The sequence below is a fragment of the Sinocyclocheilus anshuiensis genome, unplaced genomic scaffold (genome assembly GCF_001515605.1).
Source record: "Sinocyclocheilus anshuiensis isolate Anshui unplaced genomic scaffold, SAMN03320099.WGS_v1.1 scaffold919, whole genome shotgun sequence".
NCBI classification, from domain to species: Eukaryota; Metazoa; Chordata; class Actinopteri; order Cypriniformes; family Cyprinidae; genus Sinocyclocheilus; species Sinocyclocheilus anshuiensis.
The window spans coordinates 268,892-290,482 of record NW_015547671.1 but is presented as its reverse complement, the minus strand read 5'-3'; the positions used below and the strand labels follow the sequence as shown (position 1 = coordinate 290,482).

Below are 21,591 nucleotides of genomic sequence, written 5' to 3'. Positions count from 1 at the left end.
TTTTTTTTTTTTTTTTTCGAGAGCACTCACCAACCACAACCACTCTCTTGACTGGCATGAATATTAATGACTTAACCAGAACCAGGTTTCCAACATGCTGCCAGCCAATGAAAAGAGCGTGTGGGTCGATTATAATTAAAGGGCCATGCATACACATATAATAACCAAAGCAAGTGGAAGCACCTTTTTTTAACCTGATACACAAGCACCCACAACCTTTTTCCTATTTACTTAACAACAAAGCCACAAAAGATAGGAAAAAAGATAAAAGACTCACTCGCACTGTGGAACTCGGTCCAACTCACGCACGCCAACTCCGCCAACTCACTCCCACTCAGAGAGAGAGAGAGAGATTAAAGTAGCTTTAAATCAAATGCAAGCATAATTTGTAACTCCAGTGAATGAAATTTACTGTTATATAAGTTAACATATGATAAGAGAGCAACAGTGCACCTGCGTACATAGTGAAATAATGTGGACGTTCTCTGTACCTATGATTTCCATAAATAAAGAGTGTGTTGTTGCTGCTGTATTTTATCTGCATGTGTCGTTACATTGTGTGCATAGCGCTCATGACATTGTGAAAATATTGTTTCGTTTGGGATGCAGAAACATGCTGTTGGTTACTGACAGCATCGAATCTGAAAGAACATCAAAATCAAAAATGTAAATGTTGAGGTGGATTTTTCCTGTGAAGCAGCTCTGGGAATACAGTACTTCATTACAGCACATACCTGTATAGACATTCCAGTCTCCACCACATTCAAATTAACACACTTCCAAAGAATTACAGCAACAAAGACCAACTCAAAGAAAAATAAAAGAAAACATGTTAATGAGGAAGAAATATGAAAGGGGCTTTTGTTTTAGAGTAAAAAACAAATGATGAGACATGCTGAATGACGAATGAGAGCAGATACAATAATCAGAGTTTAAAGCTGCAGACAGAAACATCAGACTCAGGACAGAAACACATAACCTCTACAGTAAGAACACTCACATGTTCATTCTTTAACTAGAATTAGACTTTGAGATATTAATATTGACTTAATCATTGTGTACTTGCATTTATGTTCCTGTTATGATGGATTTTTTTTTATCACGGAAATCATGTTACACCAAAATTAAAAAGTGAATATATAAAATCTGAGTTTATTTATATCTTTTATCTTCAGAAATGGACCAAACTCTAGATTTCATTCTTCTTCTCATTGGTGAGTGTGTTTGTGGTTTTATTGATGATTTATTGTTTAATTAGGTTTGATCCTGTTATGAAAAGCATTAAAGCAAAGCCTCTCTTTCACAGCTCTCTGCTCCGTATCTGAATGTGTTCAGCGTCAGTATCACTTTATAAATGAGAGGAAGACCTGGACTGAAGCTCAGAGATACTGCAGAGAGAAATACACAGATCTGGCCACCGTTGACAACATGAACGACATGAACGAGCTGAAGAAGAGTGTGAATGATAGAAGTGTTGAAGATGTCTGGATTGGGCTGCAGAAGACGGGTCCTAATAAATGGCAGTGGCCTTCAGGTGAACCTGCGCTCTATCTGAACTGGGCTACTGGACAACCAGATGGAAAAGATGACTGTGCCATGATGAAAAATGGAAAATTTGAGGATTTACCATGTAATGATACCCGACATTTCATCTGCAACAACAGTGAATGCAGCTATTTAAAATTAGACTACAACAACCGTTGTATATATTTTATGGTTACATTTATAGATAAATCATATACCAAATTTTAATGCAAAACTAAACACTATTACTTTAATGTTTGATCATGAAAATAGAAGAGATGCAGATATTTGTTTGTGTCACTTTCAATGTTGATATAATGTTTGCATAAACAATGAAATGTTGGGGTTCGGAAGTTGAACTATTTTGAATAGGTGCGAAACGCAGCAAGCAGTTTGTTAGAACTGAATGAGATGAGACTTAACTGAAGAGCCGCACTCAGCATCTAGGTTCTTTTCTAGCTTGCTGAGGAACTTGGAGTAGGCCTATGCATGTGTGGTTCTGTAACAACTTGAAACAAAATAAATAAACTTATTGACTTATACATACAGCTGTTACACAAACATAAGCATCCACTTATATACAGTAATTAGTAATGATTCAGTTTTGAATGTTAAATAAGTTAAAAACCATAACAAGAGTGAAGAGAGTAATTTTTTATTTACTTCATTAAGCCTCAGTGTAGCATTGTGATTTGTACGAGGACCCATAGATTTGCACTGAACAGACAGAGAGAGAGAGAGGGGAGAGGGAGTGTGTGAGATTACCTGCGTCTGTCCTTCTTCAGGTCAAGTCAAATATTAGTGGAAGAAATCAGATTGCCATCAGTTGTTCTAAGATGACAGTGATATATTTATCGAAGTATCCTTTCAACGTTTAAGGGGATTTCCCATGACGGCATCAGCACTGGTAAAAGCATTGAATCAACGCTATTGACCTCTATGAAGTGAAATGTCAGCTTCAGCATTACCCAGGTGATGCATTGATTGCCGATTGAGCTTTGTAAAGTGTCTCTAAAAGTTAAACTAATTTAAACAGCTTGTTTCATTCATGAATGAATCAGCGTTTTTAAAAGCATAAGTTGACTCGCTCGTAAAGACAGAGTCGCTTGGCGCCACCTGCTGATGTAAATGGATGCACTGACTAGGGCTGGGCAAAAAAATAGATTTTTCGATTAATCGTTTTTTTTAAATGACATCGATTCGATATTTATTCTCAAAAGCCGCAAATCGATCTTTTCCGGTGTTTATTTCAGCAAACATTTAAAACAAGATCTGATTAATGTAGCTGGTTAAGGCAGAATCCTTTTGGCTGTGAGGTTGCAGGTTTGCACACTTGCAAAATTATACATACATACATAAATATGTGATATCCAAGGTTGCATTTAGTTTGAAATGTGGATTATTTTATAAATGTATGCAGTGAGCCCCGATAAATGCAATTTCTAATATTTCTAACGTGTTTCTTTATAATGAACATCGCTTTCTCAATACTTTACCCACTCTATAACGCAGTGAAAGAGCTCCTGTATACAGTGAACAATCGATTCTCGAGCCATCGATATCAACCTATTCAGCACCACCACCATGGACAGCACCTGCTAACGTCGCACGTAAGAAGGTTTACCTTAAGCAACATCCTATGGTATAGTTCGAGGAACACACCTAGGAAAGGTATACCCATAGTTAAGGTGTACCTTTAGAGTCTTTGTAGCGCGCTAAGAGACACCGTTATCGGGAAACGCAGCCCAGGTGTCTTACCTTAGATCCTCCCTGTGTGAGCTGTCATCAGTCCGCCATTGTTTCACCGCCGGAGCAGATGTAGACAAGAATGACTCCTAAGCGATTGAGGTTTTTTGTTATTGGATGTAATAATGAACATAGCAGTCATCATTTACTCCCGACATCTGAGCCGCTGAAGACGCAGTGGATTACGTTTGTTTTTGAAGGGAATATGCCCCCGATCTACCTAAATGCGTCTATGTTGGCACAAATCATCCGTGATCCAGCTTCACCTACAGAAGAAGTGAGTATAAGGTTTTTTAATAAATCTTTGCAAATCGCCTTTCCTAATAATGTGCTAGTTAGCAAGTTTCATAATGAATGCGGCTAAAGTAAACAGTCCCTCAGAGAGCGGCTCAGAAGAGAGGGGCGGGGTCAGCAGAGCTCATTAACATTTAAAGTAAAATGCTACAAAACGGCTTGCTCTGAAAATAACTGTTTTTGACAGGGTAAAAAAGGTGTTTTTTACACTACCATTGAGAAATTTTAACCAAACTATGTTACAGACTTTTCATGAAGTCCCTAACAAATCATATCAACTTTGTTGAAAATAGGCATCGGATGACCCCTTTAACATAAAACAAATAAATAAAAAATAAAAAATAACACCATCCAATTTTAATATATTTTAGACACACCAGTAGTGAATCCAATGAACAGGGCCATTGCCAGTGGGGTGAAAGGTGGTGATGATTATATGGGCCCACGGCGATTTCAACTGATTGGCATAGGCCAGCCTAAAAAGACGCTCAGGACAGTTAACGGGCCACTGCTGCGCATTGTCACGAAAGCGTATAATTTGCACGTGTTTTTAAGCCTTGCCAATTTAAACATTCAAAAGCGTTTAAAGCATTTAAACACAAGACGTGGAAAAACTCACCCGAGTACTCGCGCGCAATGTTTGGTGCACACACAGAGAGCCACGTCTCATAGACGCAAACACCGAACCAAGCTCTCCTTCACATCCTTCTGCACCTGAACGAACAAATACACCTCACCAGTTTAAACATACAAACAAAAAAGAAGTGAAAGAGCCCAATTCAGCACCCGAGCGATGTGTTCTCCGCACGCAGAGAGCTGCGTCTCACAGCCCTTGAACAACAAATTGAGTTTTGCCTCTTCTTGCTCTTGAACTGACCAATACATACAAAATTATGTTGAAATACCCATTTGGAGAGTATCCTCGTCGGTAATGTCTTAAGTGAATGTAAACTGTTGAGAAAGAAGTCAGATGTGCATCATTATATCGGATGCACTTTCTTTTAAAGTGACCACGCCTAATTTACTATCTGCTGTTGGTGTCTTTAATGTTAATCCAAGAAAATTAAAGAGAGAAAATCACTCTCTGCTCTTGATTGAATTACTTTGTAGTTTTAACAAGAATTCATCTATATTTAATTTATACAGTGAAGACTATGCAATGCTATTTACATTTGTTTTTTCGGTTTCCGTACCTGGACACCTACAAACTTGAAAAAATTTAACATTGTGTAAATAGCACAAATAAATGAATAGAACAAACATACAAAGTTAAACTATTTTAAACAGGGCCCACAGGTACAACCTGCGCCTTGCCTCCGCAAACCCCAGCTACTGCCCTGCTACTATCCTTAATAGTATAAGTAATTTGCCATCCCTCAAAATGTTCACACATTCAATCTTTCCAGTAGAATCTATAATAGCTTTAGTAATCTTTACTGGATTGATTATACAGCCTCAAATGCAAACTTCAACAGTGCCTTATATTCTTCCTTCCTTATTTTTTTGTAGGACACTGCTCATTCTCACTATTCCGAAATCGGACTCAAGCTCTTCTTTCTTTTTCGTTTTTCTACCTTAGACAAATTAAAATTTATTTCACCTCTTCCTTCCCTGTCGTATGCTTCATCTTCCATTTCCGGATCACTCCCGGATTCTGTGCTGCTTCCTTCCATAAACAAACAAGTCACAGCCCAGTGTTGCCCAATCCGCATTAATCCGGGACATTGAAAAATATCCAGGAAAAAAAAAATGTCTGTCACGTGACTCTGTTCCCCTTTCGGGCTCTGTCTTTGCATTTATTTTGAAAGATGAAGCTCGCGATTATGGTAAGGGGCGTTACATTTCTGACGAGTGCTTGCGGTGTTCAACCAATCACAATGCACTGGGTCAGCTGGCCAATCAGAGCAGACTGCGCTTGTAAGAAGGAGGGACTTTGTAGAAAACGAAGCGTTTGAGAGAGGCGGGGCATAGAGGACCTACAATAATGTACAGTATTTGAAAAATAATGTGTTTTTTGAACATTAAAGCATATCAACATATTATGTTACACCAAATACACAAAATAATGATCTTTAAAAAAGCATCATATGACCCCTTTAAAATGTTGTAGATTTAAGTAGCAAATGAGAATTGCTAAAATTAATGCATACATTTTGAGGCAATTAAAGGTCTTCTTTATGATTTTCAGTTTTGTTTAAGATAATTAAAGCAACAGTTTTTAAATAACGAAAGAATATGTAAAAGTATGGTATTTGGGGTAAAAAGCGCCCCTGCTGTTGGTGCTAAAGGCGCACAGTAATTAACATGATAATTAATAGATGGCTGACTTTTCCATTTGTCGTCATGACATGGTTAGATTCAGATGGTAAATATCATATATTATATTGAGTGTCCATATTAGAGAAAATCACCATGATTAGAGAGACGCCATCATATTTAAAAACATGATATTAGTCATATCATATAATAAAATATAATCTGTTGTTACTACTGTAAATATATATTCAATTATTATTGGATCTCCTTTGATACTTTCATAATCTTTACTTATTAAAATGATTTTGTTTCTGTATTTTAAAATATATATATTTATATTAACTTATTTTAATGACAGTATATTCATTGAACAAAAATTATTATTATTTTTTTTTTTCAAAATAAGCAGAAAATAGTACAAACTGTGCTAAAGTGATTGTTTTGAACAAGTATTAACTTAGACTTTATTTAAAACAACAACATTATTTTAGCTGAAGTATTTGTATCAATACCGTGTGCCTTTTACCCCGTGTCTGGGGTAAAAGGCCCCTCAAGCCACCTCATACATTTATAAGATTTTTAAACAAAATAAACAACTTGAATGATTTATTTTCACACAAAATCTGTTGCTCCATTAATGTTCAATACAACGTATATATTTTTTCTGCAATTATACATTTTAGGCACAGTGAATAGCATATTTTTTTCTTAAGGTGGGCCTTTAGCCCCGTTGTACCCTATTGTCTACTTTCAAGGCATCGTGAGTTCACGTTTTACTGCAGAAGCCAACAAGCACCCTTGGTGAGGGAAAAGCTCCGTGTATTGCGTGTAATCACATCCATACAGTTTATGATCACAACAACAACAACGTTTGTCAGGCATCTACACTGTATTTGTTTAAGTTATTATTACTTAATCAAAACAACCCAACTGAAGTTTGATTGCTATTACTTGGAATGCACAATAAAAAAATTTGATTTCTGAAAAAATAAATAAATAAAAATTGAGTTATCGGTTTTTGCAAATGAACTCTTCATGAAGATGGTCATCACTCTTAAGATCGTTTCCATGAAATTCAAATTTTTTGAGATGCACCTGAGTGTGTGTGTGTGTGTGTGTCTGTATGTATACAGTATATACATATATATATATATATATATATACAGGTATATATATATATATATACACACACACGCACACACAGGTGCATCTCAAAAAATTTGAATTTCATGGAAAAATTCTTAATTTTTTTGTAATTTAATTAAAAAAAAGCTAACTTTCTTATATTCTAGATTCATTGCACACAAACTGAAATATTTCAAGTTTTTTTTTTTTTTTTGTAATTCTGCTTGGTTACGACTAGTTGTTAATAATAGTCATAATAATCATCTGCTACTCGTAATATTAACAATAAATATACAGCAGTGCCTAGAGATGATACAGCGTTATATTTATAGCCTTCAGTATCTCAACACAAATTTCTTAATTTTTACTTGTAGATTAACTCAACTCTAGTCCATTAAAACATAAAACAATTGACCATGAAGATGGTCATCATCACTGCAACTATAATAATTCACAAATTACCACTCTACAGTCCAAGTAAACATTTCTATGGACTAGTTAACTAACATATTTAGCTGGAGTGTAACATTTTCCTCTGTTCGATGTTTCTCTCATGTTGCTCTTTGTGTCTGAATCAAGTATTCCATAGAGACATGCAACGAAACAAAATGGACAAATAGAAAGCACTTTAAATTCATCACAGTGTCACAAATGTTACTTCACGTCATATCTTTAACTTAAGTCAAGTCTGCAATAAAGCAGACTTGACTTAATCCTGAATGTATTGTAAATATTCAATATATCACCAGCTGTAGAAGCAGCTCAAGTCTTTTGATGCCATGTTTCTGATGTTTCCACTGCTGCTCCTGTTCACATCCAAACCATATAAGAATAATGAACAAACTGATTCATGAAACTTTGTCCATTTGTTTTTTCTTAAAGCGAACACAGCATTTGTCCTTGGGAATCAGCAAATGCAATGGAGAGATGCTCAGAGTTACTGCAGACAGAATCACACTGATCTGGTCAGTGTGAGGAACCAGAACGAGAGTGAACAAGTTGAAAAATTAATTAATGGTAGTCATTTGTTTGAATTACAAGTCTGGATCGGTTTGTTCAGAGACTCATGGCAGTGGTCAGATCAGAGTGACTCCTCATTCAGATACTGGGCTCCTAGTCAACCTAACATTAATAGAGATGGTGAAAACTGTACTGTAATCAAACATGACTCTCAGGGACGATGGCATGACAAACCTTGCAACAAGAAGTTTCCATTTGTCTGTCATGAAGGTGAGTAGATCTTCACAAAACACACACAATCTATCATCACTTCCAGATCTCTTAAAGTTCATGCTACATGTCTGACATGACAAATTCATCCACAGTGTTTGTTCTGCATGTTGTTTTTGATCAGTCTCTCTTTAGTTTCTGTTTGTGCTTTGTTTGGTTTCCAGATAAACTGATTGTGATCAGAGAGAATCTGACGTGGTCTGAAGCTCTGAGATACTGCAGACAGAATCATGTGGATCTGGTCTCGGTTCATTCAGAAGAGATTCAGCATGAGGTAAGGAACGTGGTTAAACGAGCGTCTACTGCGGCGGTGTGGTTGGGTTTGCGTCACTCCTGCACTGTGGGCATCTGGTTCTGGGTGAATGGAGAGACCGCGTGCTATCAGAACTGGGCTCCAGGGAACGGCACATCAGAGGAGGACTGTGAAGACGCAGTGAGATCTGGAGCAGTTCAGTCTGGAGGAGGTCAGCGCTGGATCAGCCGTCCTGAACACGACAAACTCAACTTCATCTGCAGCAGATACTAAGAGTGAAAGGATACACAGACCTTTCATGTAAGGTAAGAAGTGCTTGTGTGTTTACTCCCATTAACTTAATTTTCATTCATCACTTTGTAAAGGAATAATTTGAAATTTTTTTGTCTCAACAGGCAGTCGCACCCGAGGGTTAAAAATACAGAAACTTTTTGCTCAGATGTTTGTTAATATAGTTCAAATATATCTTGAACTAATGTTAGTGTATGTTTTGTATTTACAAACTCTTTCAACATGTTGATGTTGTGTGTGTGTGTGTGTGTGTGTGTGTGTGTGTGTGTGTGTGTGTGTGTGTGTGTCATTTACTAACTTTTGTGACGGTCAAAGGGCATCATAGACTCTCAATTAGATATACATTTATACTGGTTTCTATTTCATCATGATATAAATAATATAAGTAAAGAGTGTGATATGAGGTTTATTCAATTTCTTATTTGTATTTTAAGGATCTGCGTATGTTGTTGCGGCTACTTCTCTCTCTTATATTGAGTTTCATGTGTCAATGTCTTTAGATTAGAAACGATGGTTGGATATGAATCAGTGAGCACCAACATTATGTGTCTCAGCTAAATGAAGTAATGTTTATTCTTTAAGGAGTGAAGGTTGGGTATAAAATCTCTAGAATTATTTTGCACGAAACATTAAAAATGTCAACAACAGCAGCTCAAATAAACTCCTGTACAACCAGCACTCTCATCTCTTTCTTTGACTGTTTCCCAACATCAGAATTATAAAATCCAACTTGGTTTCAATCATAATTCGTTAAGCACAGTTAAGACCAAAGTTGCGACCCCTAGAGGACGCAGTGTCTCGTTCCCTACTCAGGGAACCATGGTTACATAAGTAACCTGAGACGTTTTCTCACATACTGTACAGTACTCGAGGTATTTTCTCACATACTGTACAGTACTCGAGGGTCTGCATACAATGTGCAAGTTTTGTCACCCAAAATAGTATGTGTGTACTGAACGCAACATCCAATTTTTGCACCCCCTCACGTGCACAGCGACTTGGTTTTGCACTAATCGGTTGTTCCACAAGGTGGCAGCACTGGCCCGGGTCACTGTTTCACAGTAGAAAATTAAACTAAAGAGATGGAACAACTAAAACGAAAAAATAGTGAGGACTGCAACAACAATAGATGCCCGCATTAACAAGCTCTTGCGTGAGCGGGTCATGAGAGAGCCTCAACTTTAGATTAAAAGAGTACAGACATTTTTTTATCGCTCATAACTTCTGTAGAAAAATACATCAGACGCTGGACAAGGATAAAGCTTTCTAAAGTGCATGTGCCCACCGTCTGCGTTCGCGCATGCTGTCAATGGAGTATGATTTGAAAGGCTATGCAATTATTGTACGCATATGCTAGCGTACACGTACAAAAACAAAGTATACTTTCAACATTATGCTGTTTCCCAATTTAGATGCTGCATCCTTTAAAGGGTTTATTCGAAGGCTGAATGCATCACAACCCATTTGGAATATCTCATTTAATAAGGTTACAGTTAAATTAGCCCTCACCCATTAGAAAGACCTCAACAATAAACCTACCTGTAAATGGAGGAATACTCTTTCAACTTGTGGTGTTGTAGTGCTGTCATTCAAATTTTGTCTGATCATGTTTTAACCAAATTTGAGTTTCCAGATATGATTTCTGCAGTGCGTTTCTTTATTTGGTTGTGTTGTGAGCATTTGCAGCGTGTGTGTTGTAAAACTGATTAAGTTGTTTTCTTAATTTGTGAATTTTTTTTTTCTATTTGCAGCACGTTGAGCACTCTCGGCCACCGTATGTTTCTGGGGGAAAAAAATGGCCTGATTGGAATGGTGACTCCATTGCAGGGCAAAAAATAAACAAATAAATCAAATTAGCACTGTTAAAAAATTAGAAATAAACTACGTTGACTAATTGTTGGTAATTAGATACAATTAATAAACAGTTTAACCAAACGTATTTAACCTGGAAGAAATACAATACTCATTCCATTTTTGTATGTAAAAGTCTGTCAGAAATATCTCTGCTGTGTACCTGATGGCAGCTGTCACACACAGTTGCTAGGCGACAGGAGCGGTGGGCGGGAACAGCTGGTGATGCAAACAGCAAATCTTCCATAGACCATAGTCTCATTTAACAATGGCCACTTTGACCTTCATGGACTTTGAAGGATGCAGCCTCTGAATTGGGATGCAGTTACAGTGTAACTTTCCTGTTGTTGCAATAAAACCAATAAATACGACTGAATGAAATGTAAATAAATACAATAACACTCACTTTTTATCCTAATGTTTCACATCAGAGATGCAAATATTGTCCAGCCTGAATGTCTAAATGTGGTGTGGACATAAACAAATGAATGAGGATGTGTTTACATGCAAACATAATCATCTTTTATCTGAGATCTAAGCGTCTGGAGCATGCCTGCAAAATTAGCTGACAGAACTATTCCAAACAATGTGGGCACAAGGTACTCTCCCTCAAGACTTCAAGGACGCCATCATAGTGGACCTTTACAAACACAAAGGAAACAGACGTAGTATGCCAATTCCACAACGGCATGCAGGCTTGTGTGCTTGATGATGGAGATCTACCTTCCCAGTTACAAACGCAAGCAAGGCTGCGTGCTTGCCCCCACACTGTTCAGCATGATGTTTCCTGCAATACTGACAGATAATAAGATCAAAGTCCTTGTAGCCAGACTATGTCATTATACTTCCATTACATCATGTTTGCTGATGACTGCACCCTGAATATGGGAAGTGCTTGTGACATGCAGGACAGTCTGGAACTGTTCTCCACTGCATGCAACAACTTTGGCCCGACTATTAGTATAATGAAGACTGTGGTGATGTACCAGCCTGCCCCACAAAAACCATACCAGGAGCCCACTGTAACAGTGAACAACCAGACGCTGTCAGCAGTGGACAAGTTCACCTATCTAGGGAGCACCCTTTCATGCAACGTGAATATCGATGATGACACAGCCATTAGAGTAGCCAAGGCCAGCACTGCCATTAGCAGACATCACTCATCAATGTGGGAACAAAAGGGGATCAGCTTGACCACCAAGCTGAAGGTCTACAGGGCAGGAGTCCTATCTGTCCTCCTTTATGCCTCTGACTTGGACAGTCTACCAACAACATGCCAAGAAGCTGAACCACTTCCACCTCTGTTTGTTCCGGAGTAAGAAACAAAACTAAATAAGAATTTTCACAAATGAATGAATTCTAAAAAATGTAACAATCTTTTAATTTCCACATTACTGCCAGTCACAATCAAGCATTTAGACAGAGAAAATAAGACACGTTTATTCCGAAACTGTAGCAGCAGGGTTTTTTTTATTATATTTTACTTTCTAAAGATGAAGAATATTTGAAAGAGCATGCAGCAGACAGTCATGCTGTGGATGTGGGAAAGTGTTCAGTGGATGCTGGTGAATGTGATAATGTCAGTAGTGGGGTTTGCAGTGGATCAGAGATCGCCACTGTGGGAACCAGGGAGCCAGGTGAGTCATGGAACTCACAAACATCTGCTGGCCTACCACAGAGTGACATGGACCAGCTGTCCAAGAGAGGTGATGTTCAGTCCATTGATATTGATTCTGACAGTGAGGAATCGGCTTTTGGGAAACGCAGCCCTGGACACAAAAGTATCTCATGAACAACTATCACAAAACATGTGAGAGGAGGGTACGTCACCACCATAGAGGTGTGACTCCAACTTTGTTGGGGGAAAAAAATAAATAAATACCTTAGTACAGTGGAATGTATTATGCTTCAGCAAGTCAGGAATGACACTCCTATTCACTTAAATACGACTAGCAACAATCTGTTCTATTTAGCTGCTGCAGTTTGCCCAGCGACTTTAGTATTTGATTACATGGTAGCTAACAAGAGAAAACTTTAATGTTGCCAGATAAGAAAATCTAGCAAAATTGTGTGCACATTTCTTTTTCTAATAATATACACAACTTAATAACTAAGAAGGGTGCCACATACAGATATGTCCCAGTGCACTCTTGAACACACAGGTAACTTTACAAGAGGAAACTGTGGTAAATTAACATTGCAAAATAATGAACAAAGTTACCTTGCTGAATTGAAAAAAAGTGTTGAATCTACTGCAAAAATAAATAATTAATAAATAAATAAATTACTGTATTGTGATTCACAGTAAAAACTGATGCTTTACAGATCTACAGCAACATGCTGTATTCCTACACTTTCTCACTCTAAACTCGTCACATATTGACGCTTCGTCAGGACCCCTTGGCGCCACATTTTGACACACAGGGTACCCCTTTAGTGTAATTTTTCCGATGTGCAGGGTCCTCCATTGCTTTAAATAAAAATCCTTGGCGTCAAAATGCCGACGTGAAAGGCACTGGGAATTTTTTCGTCATGATTAACTTATATATTGGGTAATAATATTGTTATTATTGCATACATGTTGGGGTGTAATTTTTCAATTTAAATAGTCACAACAGTTTTATTTACATTACACTATTTACACTTTTATGAGCACGTAACCCAACCCCTGCCCCTAAACCTACCATTTGTCGATAAAACACAAGATATAACAGGCAGATACAGCTACAGTCACAATTTATTCAAAACATATTAATATTCAAAGTCTTCCGAGGCAAAATGATTGATTTGTGAGAGGAATAGTCACGATCACGGTCTCCGTCCGCCGTAAAGCTCAGATCCTGTGTGCAGTCTGTGCGCGAACTCAAAAAAGACCACCAGAAGAAGCCTTACGTCAGCCTTGATTGTGAAATGCTATTGGCTCTTGTGTGTCTTGTGACTGATTGCGTCATGCTACGGAGTATCTTTTTAAATGAGATGTGAGCACGTTAATGGAGCGGGATCATTTTCAGTGATAAAAACCTTATGTTTTACTCTCTTCTTCGCATAAAGACACTGTATGGCTTCAGAAGACTTAGAATGCAACAGGACTTGTTTGTAATGCTTTTATACTGATTGTTATGGTCAGGTTTTGCAAATACATGTGACTGTACTTTTATTTCCCTGTTGTGTGTTTTATATTGTTCAGAAGTTGGTAGGTTTAGGGAAGGGGTGGGGTTATGTGCTCCAATGAAAGCATCCATTTATATCAAATTGTTTCTATTTTTTACAAATGCATGCAAACCATTGAATTAAGACAAACAACCGAAAACAATAGAGGACCCTGCACGTCGAAAAGTGATGCTAAAAGGATACCCCTGTGCTTCGAAAAATGATGCTAAAGGGGTACCTTGAGCGTCAAAAAGCGACGCCGAGGGGTCCTGACCAATATGTGACGAGTTGGGAGTGAGAACGTGTTGCATATGCAGCTTCTACAGTAAGCATTTGTTTATTATACAGTATTAGTGTTTTGTAAACTACTGACGTTCGTTACAGTGTTCTTTTAGGATGATTTTGGGGATTTTTTTATTTTGTATTATAGTCTGTCAGAAACGTCTCTGCTGTGTATCTGATGGCAGATGTCACACAGTCGCTAGGCAACAGGAGCGGTGGCGGGAACAGCTGGTGATGCAAACAGAAAATCCCCCAAATACCGTCTCATTTAACAACGTTAACTTCGATCTTTGTGGACTTCGAGGCATGAGGCCTTTGAATTGAGACACATTTACAGTGTAACTTTTCTGCAATAAAACTAACAAATTAATAAGACTGAATGAAATGTAATCAAATGCGACTAAAACAATAACACTCGTTGTTTATGCTTCGGTTTCACGTCAGAAATGTAAATACTGTCCATCCTGAACGTCTAAATGTGGTGTGGACATAAACAAATAAATGAGGATGTGTTTACACGCAAACATAACCATGTTTCATAAACAAGCAAAAAAAGAAAAAAAAGCATACAGTAAACGGCAGGAGTAGGAAACGAAACAATATTAGAATTTTCACAAAGAGATGAATTCTAAAAATAATGTAACAATGTTTCAATCTTTGCATTCCATTCAATCACAATCTAATATCTAGATTGAGTATAAAATCAGAGACATTTATTCTGAAACAGAAGCAGATCATGTTATAATTTCAGTTTGGATAATGAGAGTCTTTAGTAACATTATAAATGGAGCGCAGGGTAATAAATACACAATATGAGCAGATTAATGCAGGCTGGTCAGAGTCTTCATCTCGTCTCTGTTGCTCATGTCTGATGTGTCTCATCTTCACCACCAAGGGGCCTCGGCTCTCAGAAGAGGAAAAAGAAACCCGACATAAGAAGGGGGAGAATCTCTCTTTCCTCTTCATCTGGTCTTTTTTTTAATACCTCAAACCCTTCTCGCAATACAAAACTTTCTCAATAATCACAAGTATTCTTTCATCTCACAAACCGGGGCCTCAAACGGAGGTTTTTTAAAGGCTGTCAGTAACCAGTATCACCTGTCTTCACTAATGAACTCAACCCTCATCAGTCAGATCATTAGTAGGTTGTTTGTTTAAAAAAGCTCCATGTAAAAAGTGGCCCAACAGTAATATAAAAATGCATTTCAAACTGAATAGAGCTATGCTGCCCACCTATAATATTATAATAGCCACTTAGTTTTAAGCGTCAACATGTAAATTAAGAATGTTGATATGTATGTAATTTTGTTAAATAAGGTTTATTTTCATATTGACTAATAGCCTATACTGACTGACACAGATGTCAGTATGAAAATTAGTGGAAAGAGATGGACAAATACACAAATATAGAGGAAGTAAAACATGAAATAGGGGTTTTTAGAGTAATAAACAAATGATGTGATGCTGAATGACGGATGAGAGCAGATATAATAATCACACAGTCTGAAGCTGCAGACAGAAACATCAGACTCAGGACAGAGACACACGACCTCTAAAGTAAGAAAAACTCACATGCTTATTCTTTAACTAGAATTAGACTTTGAAATGTTAATATTATCTGAATTGTTGTGAATCCTGTTATGCCGCTAAGATGTTTTTTTTAATTTTTTTATTTCATAATGTTTTACTCTAAGATGAAAGTTAGAGTATTTGAGTTTTTTTAATGTGTTTTCTCCTCAGAAATGGACCAAACTCTATATTTCATTCTTCTTCTCATTGGTGAGTGTGGTTTTATTGATGATTTATTGTTTCATTAGGTTTGATCCTGTTATGAAAAGCATTAAAGCAAAGCCTCTCTTTCACAGCTCTCTGCTCCGTATCTGAAAGTGTTCAGCGTCAGTATCACTTTATAAATGAGGAGAAGACCTGGACTGAAGCTCAGAGATACTGCAGAGAGAAATACACAGATCTGGCCACCGTTGACAACATGAACGACATGAACGAGCTGAAGAAGAGTGTGAATGATGAAGGTGTTGAAGATGTCTGGATTGGGCTGCAGAAGACGGGTCGTGATGAATGGCAGTGGTCTTCAGGTGAACCTGTGCTCTATCTGAACTGGGGAGATCAACAACCAAATTGTGGTGAAGAAGAATGTGCTATGATGACACATGGACAATGGCATGATGTTGGATGTAGTAGGTGCCTAACTTTCATCAGCAATTCATCCAATAACCGTAAGTGCATCTCCCTACAATGGCAACAAACATTAATGTATAAAAAGATGCATATATATATTCAACCCTGCTCCTGGAGGTCCACTGCCCTGTAAAGTTTCTATCCAACAGCTTGATTGACAGAAATTCAGCTTGTGATTTTCAACTGATCCTGAAGAGCTTGATTTGCTTCTTCAGGTGTGTTTGATTAGGGTTGGAGTGAAACTCTGCAGGACTGTGGCTCTCCAATACACAATACGACACAATACTAATTGCTTCTACTTTTTAATGTGGTCATAAATATAAACAACTTGAAGTCAGTTTCTGTAGAGAAAAACTAATGTTGGCCTGGAAAAAAAAAAAAGAAAGAATTTCATTGAACACATATTGATTTTTTTGTCACATGGGATAACTGTGGAAATCTGCCATTAGAGCATAGCTTTATTTTTTCAGCAATATTTATAAATTATGAATTAAAAAATGTCAAACATTGTTTTGGCGAGTGTTTCTGAATCATAATTAATTAATAATTATTTAATTGATAAAATTTGAAATATTGGCATATAGTAGGGCCAAAAGGTATGTCTGGCGTAGGAAATCAACATAACCCTTTATTCAAATATTATTAAAACTGTGTTAAAGGTTATCTCGGCAAAGGAGAAGTGCTCACTAACACAGATTTGTGAACAATATTTGAGAGAAATAGGCCTTTTGTGTACATAGCAAAAAATGTCTTAGATCTTTGAGTTCAGCTCATGTAAAATGGGGGCAAAAACAAAAGTGTTGCATTTATAATTTTGTTAAGTGTATATGTATATGGTTTTATATTTTAAAAAATAATAATTACATTTTTATGTTTTAATCAAACATGTAGGGTTATTAAAAACTAATAGCACCTCCGGACATCATTTTTGGACACTGCTGTATGGAATTCTGCCGTTTCTTGATGTTTACGAACGAAACACTTGTTCAGTTCTTGTCTTGTCAGTGTAATTTTATTGTGCTCACTTTTACCCATATTACAACATTTTGTTTTGGAGATTGTTATTCTCAGAAGTTAGTCTTTTTTAAGTAGATGTTTCGAAACAAATACAAATTTGTGATCATTAGCTGCAGAGTCTGTGATAAACCACCTGAACACCGTGAGCTGTGCGATACATTCAGCTTTCAGCATCTCAGGACGAAATCAGTCTTTGAATGATGTGTTTCTGATGTTTCCACCGCTGCTCCTGTTCACATCCAAACCATAAAGCAGCGTAAGAATAATGAACAAACTGATTGATTAATCTGTTTTCATGTGTTTTCTTAAAGCAAACACAGGACTCATCTTTGTCAATCAGATGAAGAATTGGAGAGACGCTCAGAGTTACTGCAGACATTATCACACTGATCTGGTCAGTGTGAGAAACCAGAATGAGAATCAACCGGTTCAGAAGATCATGAATGATAGTCACATATCTGAAGCTTGGATTGGTCTGTTCAGAGACTCATGGCAGTGGTCAGATCAGAGTGACTCCTCATTCAGATACTGGAAGTCTGGTGAACCTGATAATAATGGACGTGGTGAAAACTGTGCAGCTGTTAATGCTCAGGGAAAATGGTTTGATGTCTCTTGCACCAAACCATATCCTTTCGTGTGTCATGAAGGTGAGTAGATCTTCACAAAACACACACACACACACTCCATCATCACCTCCAGATCTCTTAAAGTTGACGCTACATGTCTGACATGACAAATTCATCCACAGTGTTTGTTCTGCATGTTGTTTTTGACCAGTCTCTCTCTAGTTTCTGCTTGTGCTTTGTTTGGTTTCCAGATAAACTGATTGTGATCAGAGAGAATCTGACGTGGTCTGAAGCTCTGAGATACTGCAGACAGAATCATGTGGATCTGGTCTCGGTTCATTCAGAAGAGATTCAGCATGAGGTGAGGAACGTGGTTAAACGAGCGTCTACTGCGGCGGTGTGGTTGAGTTTGCGTCACTCCTGCACTGTGGGCATCTGGTTCTGGGTGAATGGAGAGACCGCGTGCTATCAGAACTGGGCTCCAGGGAACGGCACATCAGAGGAGGACTGTGAACACACAGTGAGATCTGGAGCAGTTCAGTCTGGAGGAGATCAGCGCTGGATCAGCCGTCCTGAACACGACAAACTCAGCTTCATCTGCAGAAATTATGGAGAGTGAAGAACGTGAATGCCTGTATGTTTATTTCCATTATCTTCCTGTTTCCAGTTGTGAAGGCTAAATACACGTGTACGTTTTTCTACAGATAATATGTTATATAAATAGTTAATGCAATCTTTCAGTAATATATTACTGAGCTGTGAAGTGTAGGTGGGTCTGTGTTTCTCCAGGTGGATGAATCATTGTGATTCCTGTAGGTGGTGTTTGGTTAAGAGCTTACAGTTAGAACTGCTGTTTTTAATGCATTTGCTTTTACAAACTCTTTCAAAATATACTTTGTGTTATTCAGTAACTGCAGAATTTTGAGACATTCATCTGCCAGTTTAATTTTGTGAGGGGTCATAAGGACATCATATTTATATCATTAGATAAGTCTTTGTACTGTTTTCTTTTAGTTTTATAATGAGAAATTGTGACTTAATGTGACTGAAGAGTATAATATGGGTTATATTATATACAGTATATATATATATATATGTGTGTATGTGTATATATATATGTATATATATGTATGTATATATATATGTATATATATGTATGTATATATATATGTATATATATGTATGTATATATATATGTATATATATGTATGTATATATATATGTATATATATGTATGTATATATATATGTATATATATGTATGTATATATATATGTATATATATGTATGTATATATATATGTATATATATGTATGTATATATATATGTATATATATGTATGTATATATATATGTATATATATGTATGTATATATATATGTATATATATGTATGTATATATATATGTATATATATGTATGTATATATATATGTATATATATGTATGTATATATATATGTATATATATGTATGTATATATATATGTATATATATGTATGTATATATATATGTATATATATGTATGTATATATATATGTATATATATGTATGTATATATATATGTATATATATGTATGTATATATATATGTATATATATGTATGTATATATATATGTATATATATGTATGTATATATATATGTATATATATGTATGTATATATATATGTATATATATGTATGTATATATATATGTATATATATGTATGTATATATATATGTATATATATGTATGTATATATATATGTATATATATGTATGTATATATATATGTATATATATGTATGTATATATATATGTATATATATGTATGTATATATATATGTATATATATGTATGTATATATATATGTATATATATGTATGTATATATATATGTATATATATGTATGTATATATATATGTATATATATGTATGTATATATATATGTATATATATGTATGTATATATATATGTATATATATGTATGTATATATATATGTATATATATGTATGTATATATATATGTATATATATGTATGTATATATATATGTATATATATGTATGTATATATATATGTATATATATGTATGTATATATATATGTATATATATGTATGTATATATATATGTATATATATGTATGTATATATATATGTATATATATGTATGTATATATATATGTATATATATGTATGTATATATATATGTATATATATGTATGTATATATATATGTATATATATGTATGTATATATATATGTATATATATGTATGTATATATATATGTATATATATGTATGTATATATATATGTATATATATGTATGTATATATATATGTATATATATGTATGTATATATATATGTATGTGTATATATATATATTTTTTTATTTTTTTTTTTATGCGTTTTGAGAATTTTTGTATGATGTTGTGGCTACTTCTCTCTTATGCATTAAAGATTTTATGTATTATAAATATACAGTAACTTTAGAAAACGGAGTCTTTTTTTGACTGAGATTCTGTGAGCTCTGTGTGTCTCAGCAGAATGAATTCAGGTTTATTCTTAGAAAGGAAGAGGTGAAGTTAGGGTATAACATATCTTGTGTTTTGCTCCATGAACTCAGGATCAAAGCTTGAGCTGACAGTTGATTATCACCATCATGGTACCAACAAAGCCTAATTGGTTTGGCTTTGCCAACTCAAAACTAATCCCATAACTGTAAGTTTGTTCAACTCCCATCATGGTTATGGGCCTGGTGTCTAAAAACTCGTGCAAATCTGTTTTAATCTTACTTTTAGGGCTGAATCAAAAACACAAAAAGGTTCCTTTGGTGTCTGAACCCCTGAATATTCAAAAAAATAATATACAGTAGATGACTTAATAGCTCATGTTTAAGTTCATAGATCTGTTGTAGGGTTTGACACAGAAGCACATTGTTGTTCATTGATGTCATGAGCGGGCAGCAACGGAAAACACAAATGAGGAGAGATAAGATGAAGTTAACATTAAACAACAGACCAGGATGTCAATATCTTGTTGAATGATTCTTGAATACTGGCAGCTTTCATATAACTCTAATAGTATTTTCTGTCCACTTGATAAGACATTCAGACCTCTCAGGTAATCATATAAAGAGTTTTCATCAGAAATTGACTGACTGTAAGGAGCACTGGAACTTCAGCGCCCCCTGCAGATGCATTGCAAGGAGGATGCGAAAGATAGTTGTCTTATCTTCTTCACTTCAACACAAATATAGTGCGCTGAAAACAGACACAAGATGGTTTCTATATATGGCACCTTTTTGGTTGCTTATGTAAACAAGCCTATGAAAGAATATTCCGGACAATTTTCAAAAGGAATTGCAAATTGTATTTTCAATTGTTTTCCATATGTGGACGCATAAATTGTGACATAATCCAAATGCAAATTTAAAATGAAAAGTAAATTTGCAACTGTATTTACCATGTCTTACGAATTATGAGCATGTCATATTTAAATAGCAATATTAGAAAAAAAAACGAAATTGCAATATTTTTTTTTCTGCGATATATATTGCAATGTGTAGAAATACAGGAATGTTCATAAGGTGTCTTCAATTGCTCAAAAATTAAATAATAATTCTAGAATAATTGAGGTGATTTTGTAGGCATCTTTGTAGAAAATAAAATATAATAAAAAAGTATAATAAAAACCCTGAAAAATTACTTTTTACTTTTTGCCTTATTTTGGGTTGTTTTTTTTTTATACACTATTTGTGGCCTTTTATTGTGGCCAGCCTAAGGCACACCTGTGCAATAATCATGCTGTCTAATCAGCATCTTGATATGCCACA

The 21,591-nt window shown here is 35.7% G+C and overlaps 2 protein-coding genes across 2 annotated transcripts in view; both read left to right on the top strand.

The window, feature by feature from the left end:
- Positions 1–8,701, top strand: part of LOC107702776 (C-type mannose receptor 2-like) — a 15,634-nt gene extending 6,933 nt beyond the window's left edge. The window contains exons 2-5 of the mRNA XM_016505190.1: positions 1,176–1,214; positions 1,307–1,663; positions 7,828–8,175; positions 8,340–8,701. Coding sequence (XP_016360676.1) covers positions 1,178–1,214; positions 1,307–1,663; positions 7,828–8,175; positions 8,340–8,701 — 1,104 coding nt within the window. The 5' untranslated portion in view covers positions 1,176–1,177. The remainder of the gene's footprint in view (positions 1–1,175; positions 1,215–1,306; positions 1,664–7,827; positions 8,176–8,339) is intronic.
- Positions 8,702–15,535: 6,834 nt separating this feature from the next.
- Positions 15,536–21,591, top strand: part of LOC107702774 (C-type mannose receptor 2-like) — a 42,116-nt gene continuing 36,060 nt past the window's right edge. Inside the window, exons 1-2 of the mRNA XM_016505187.1 lie at positions 15,536–15,559; positions 15,743–15,781. Of these exons, the coding sequence (XP_016360673.1) occupies positions 15,745–15,781 (37 nt within the window). The 5' untranslated portion in view covers positions 15,536–15,559; positions 15,743–15,744. The remainder of the gene's footprint in view (positions 15,560–15,742; positions 15,782–21,591) is intronic.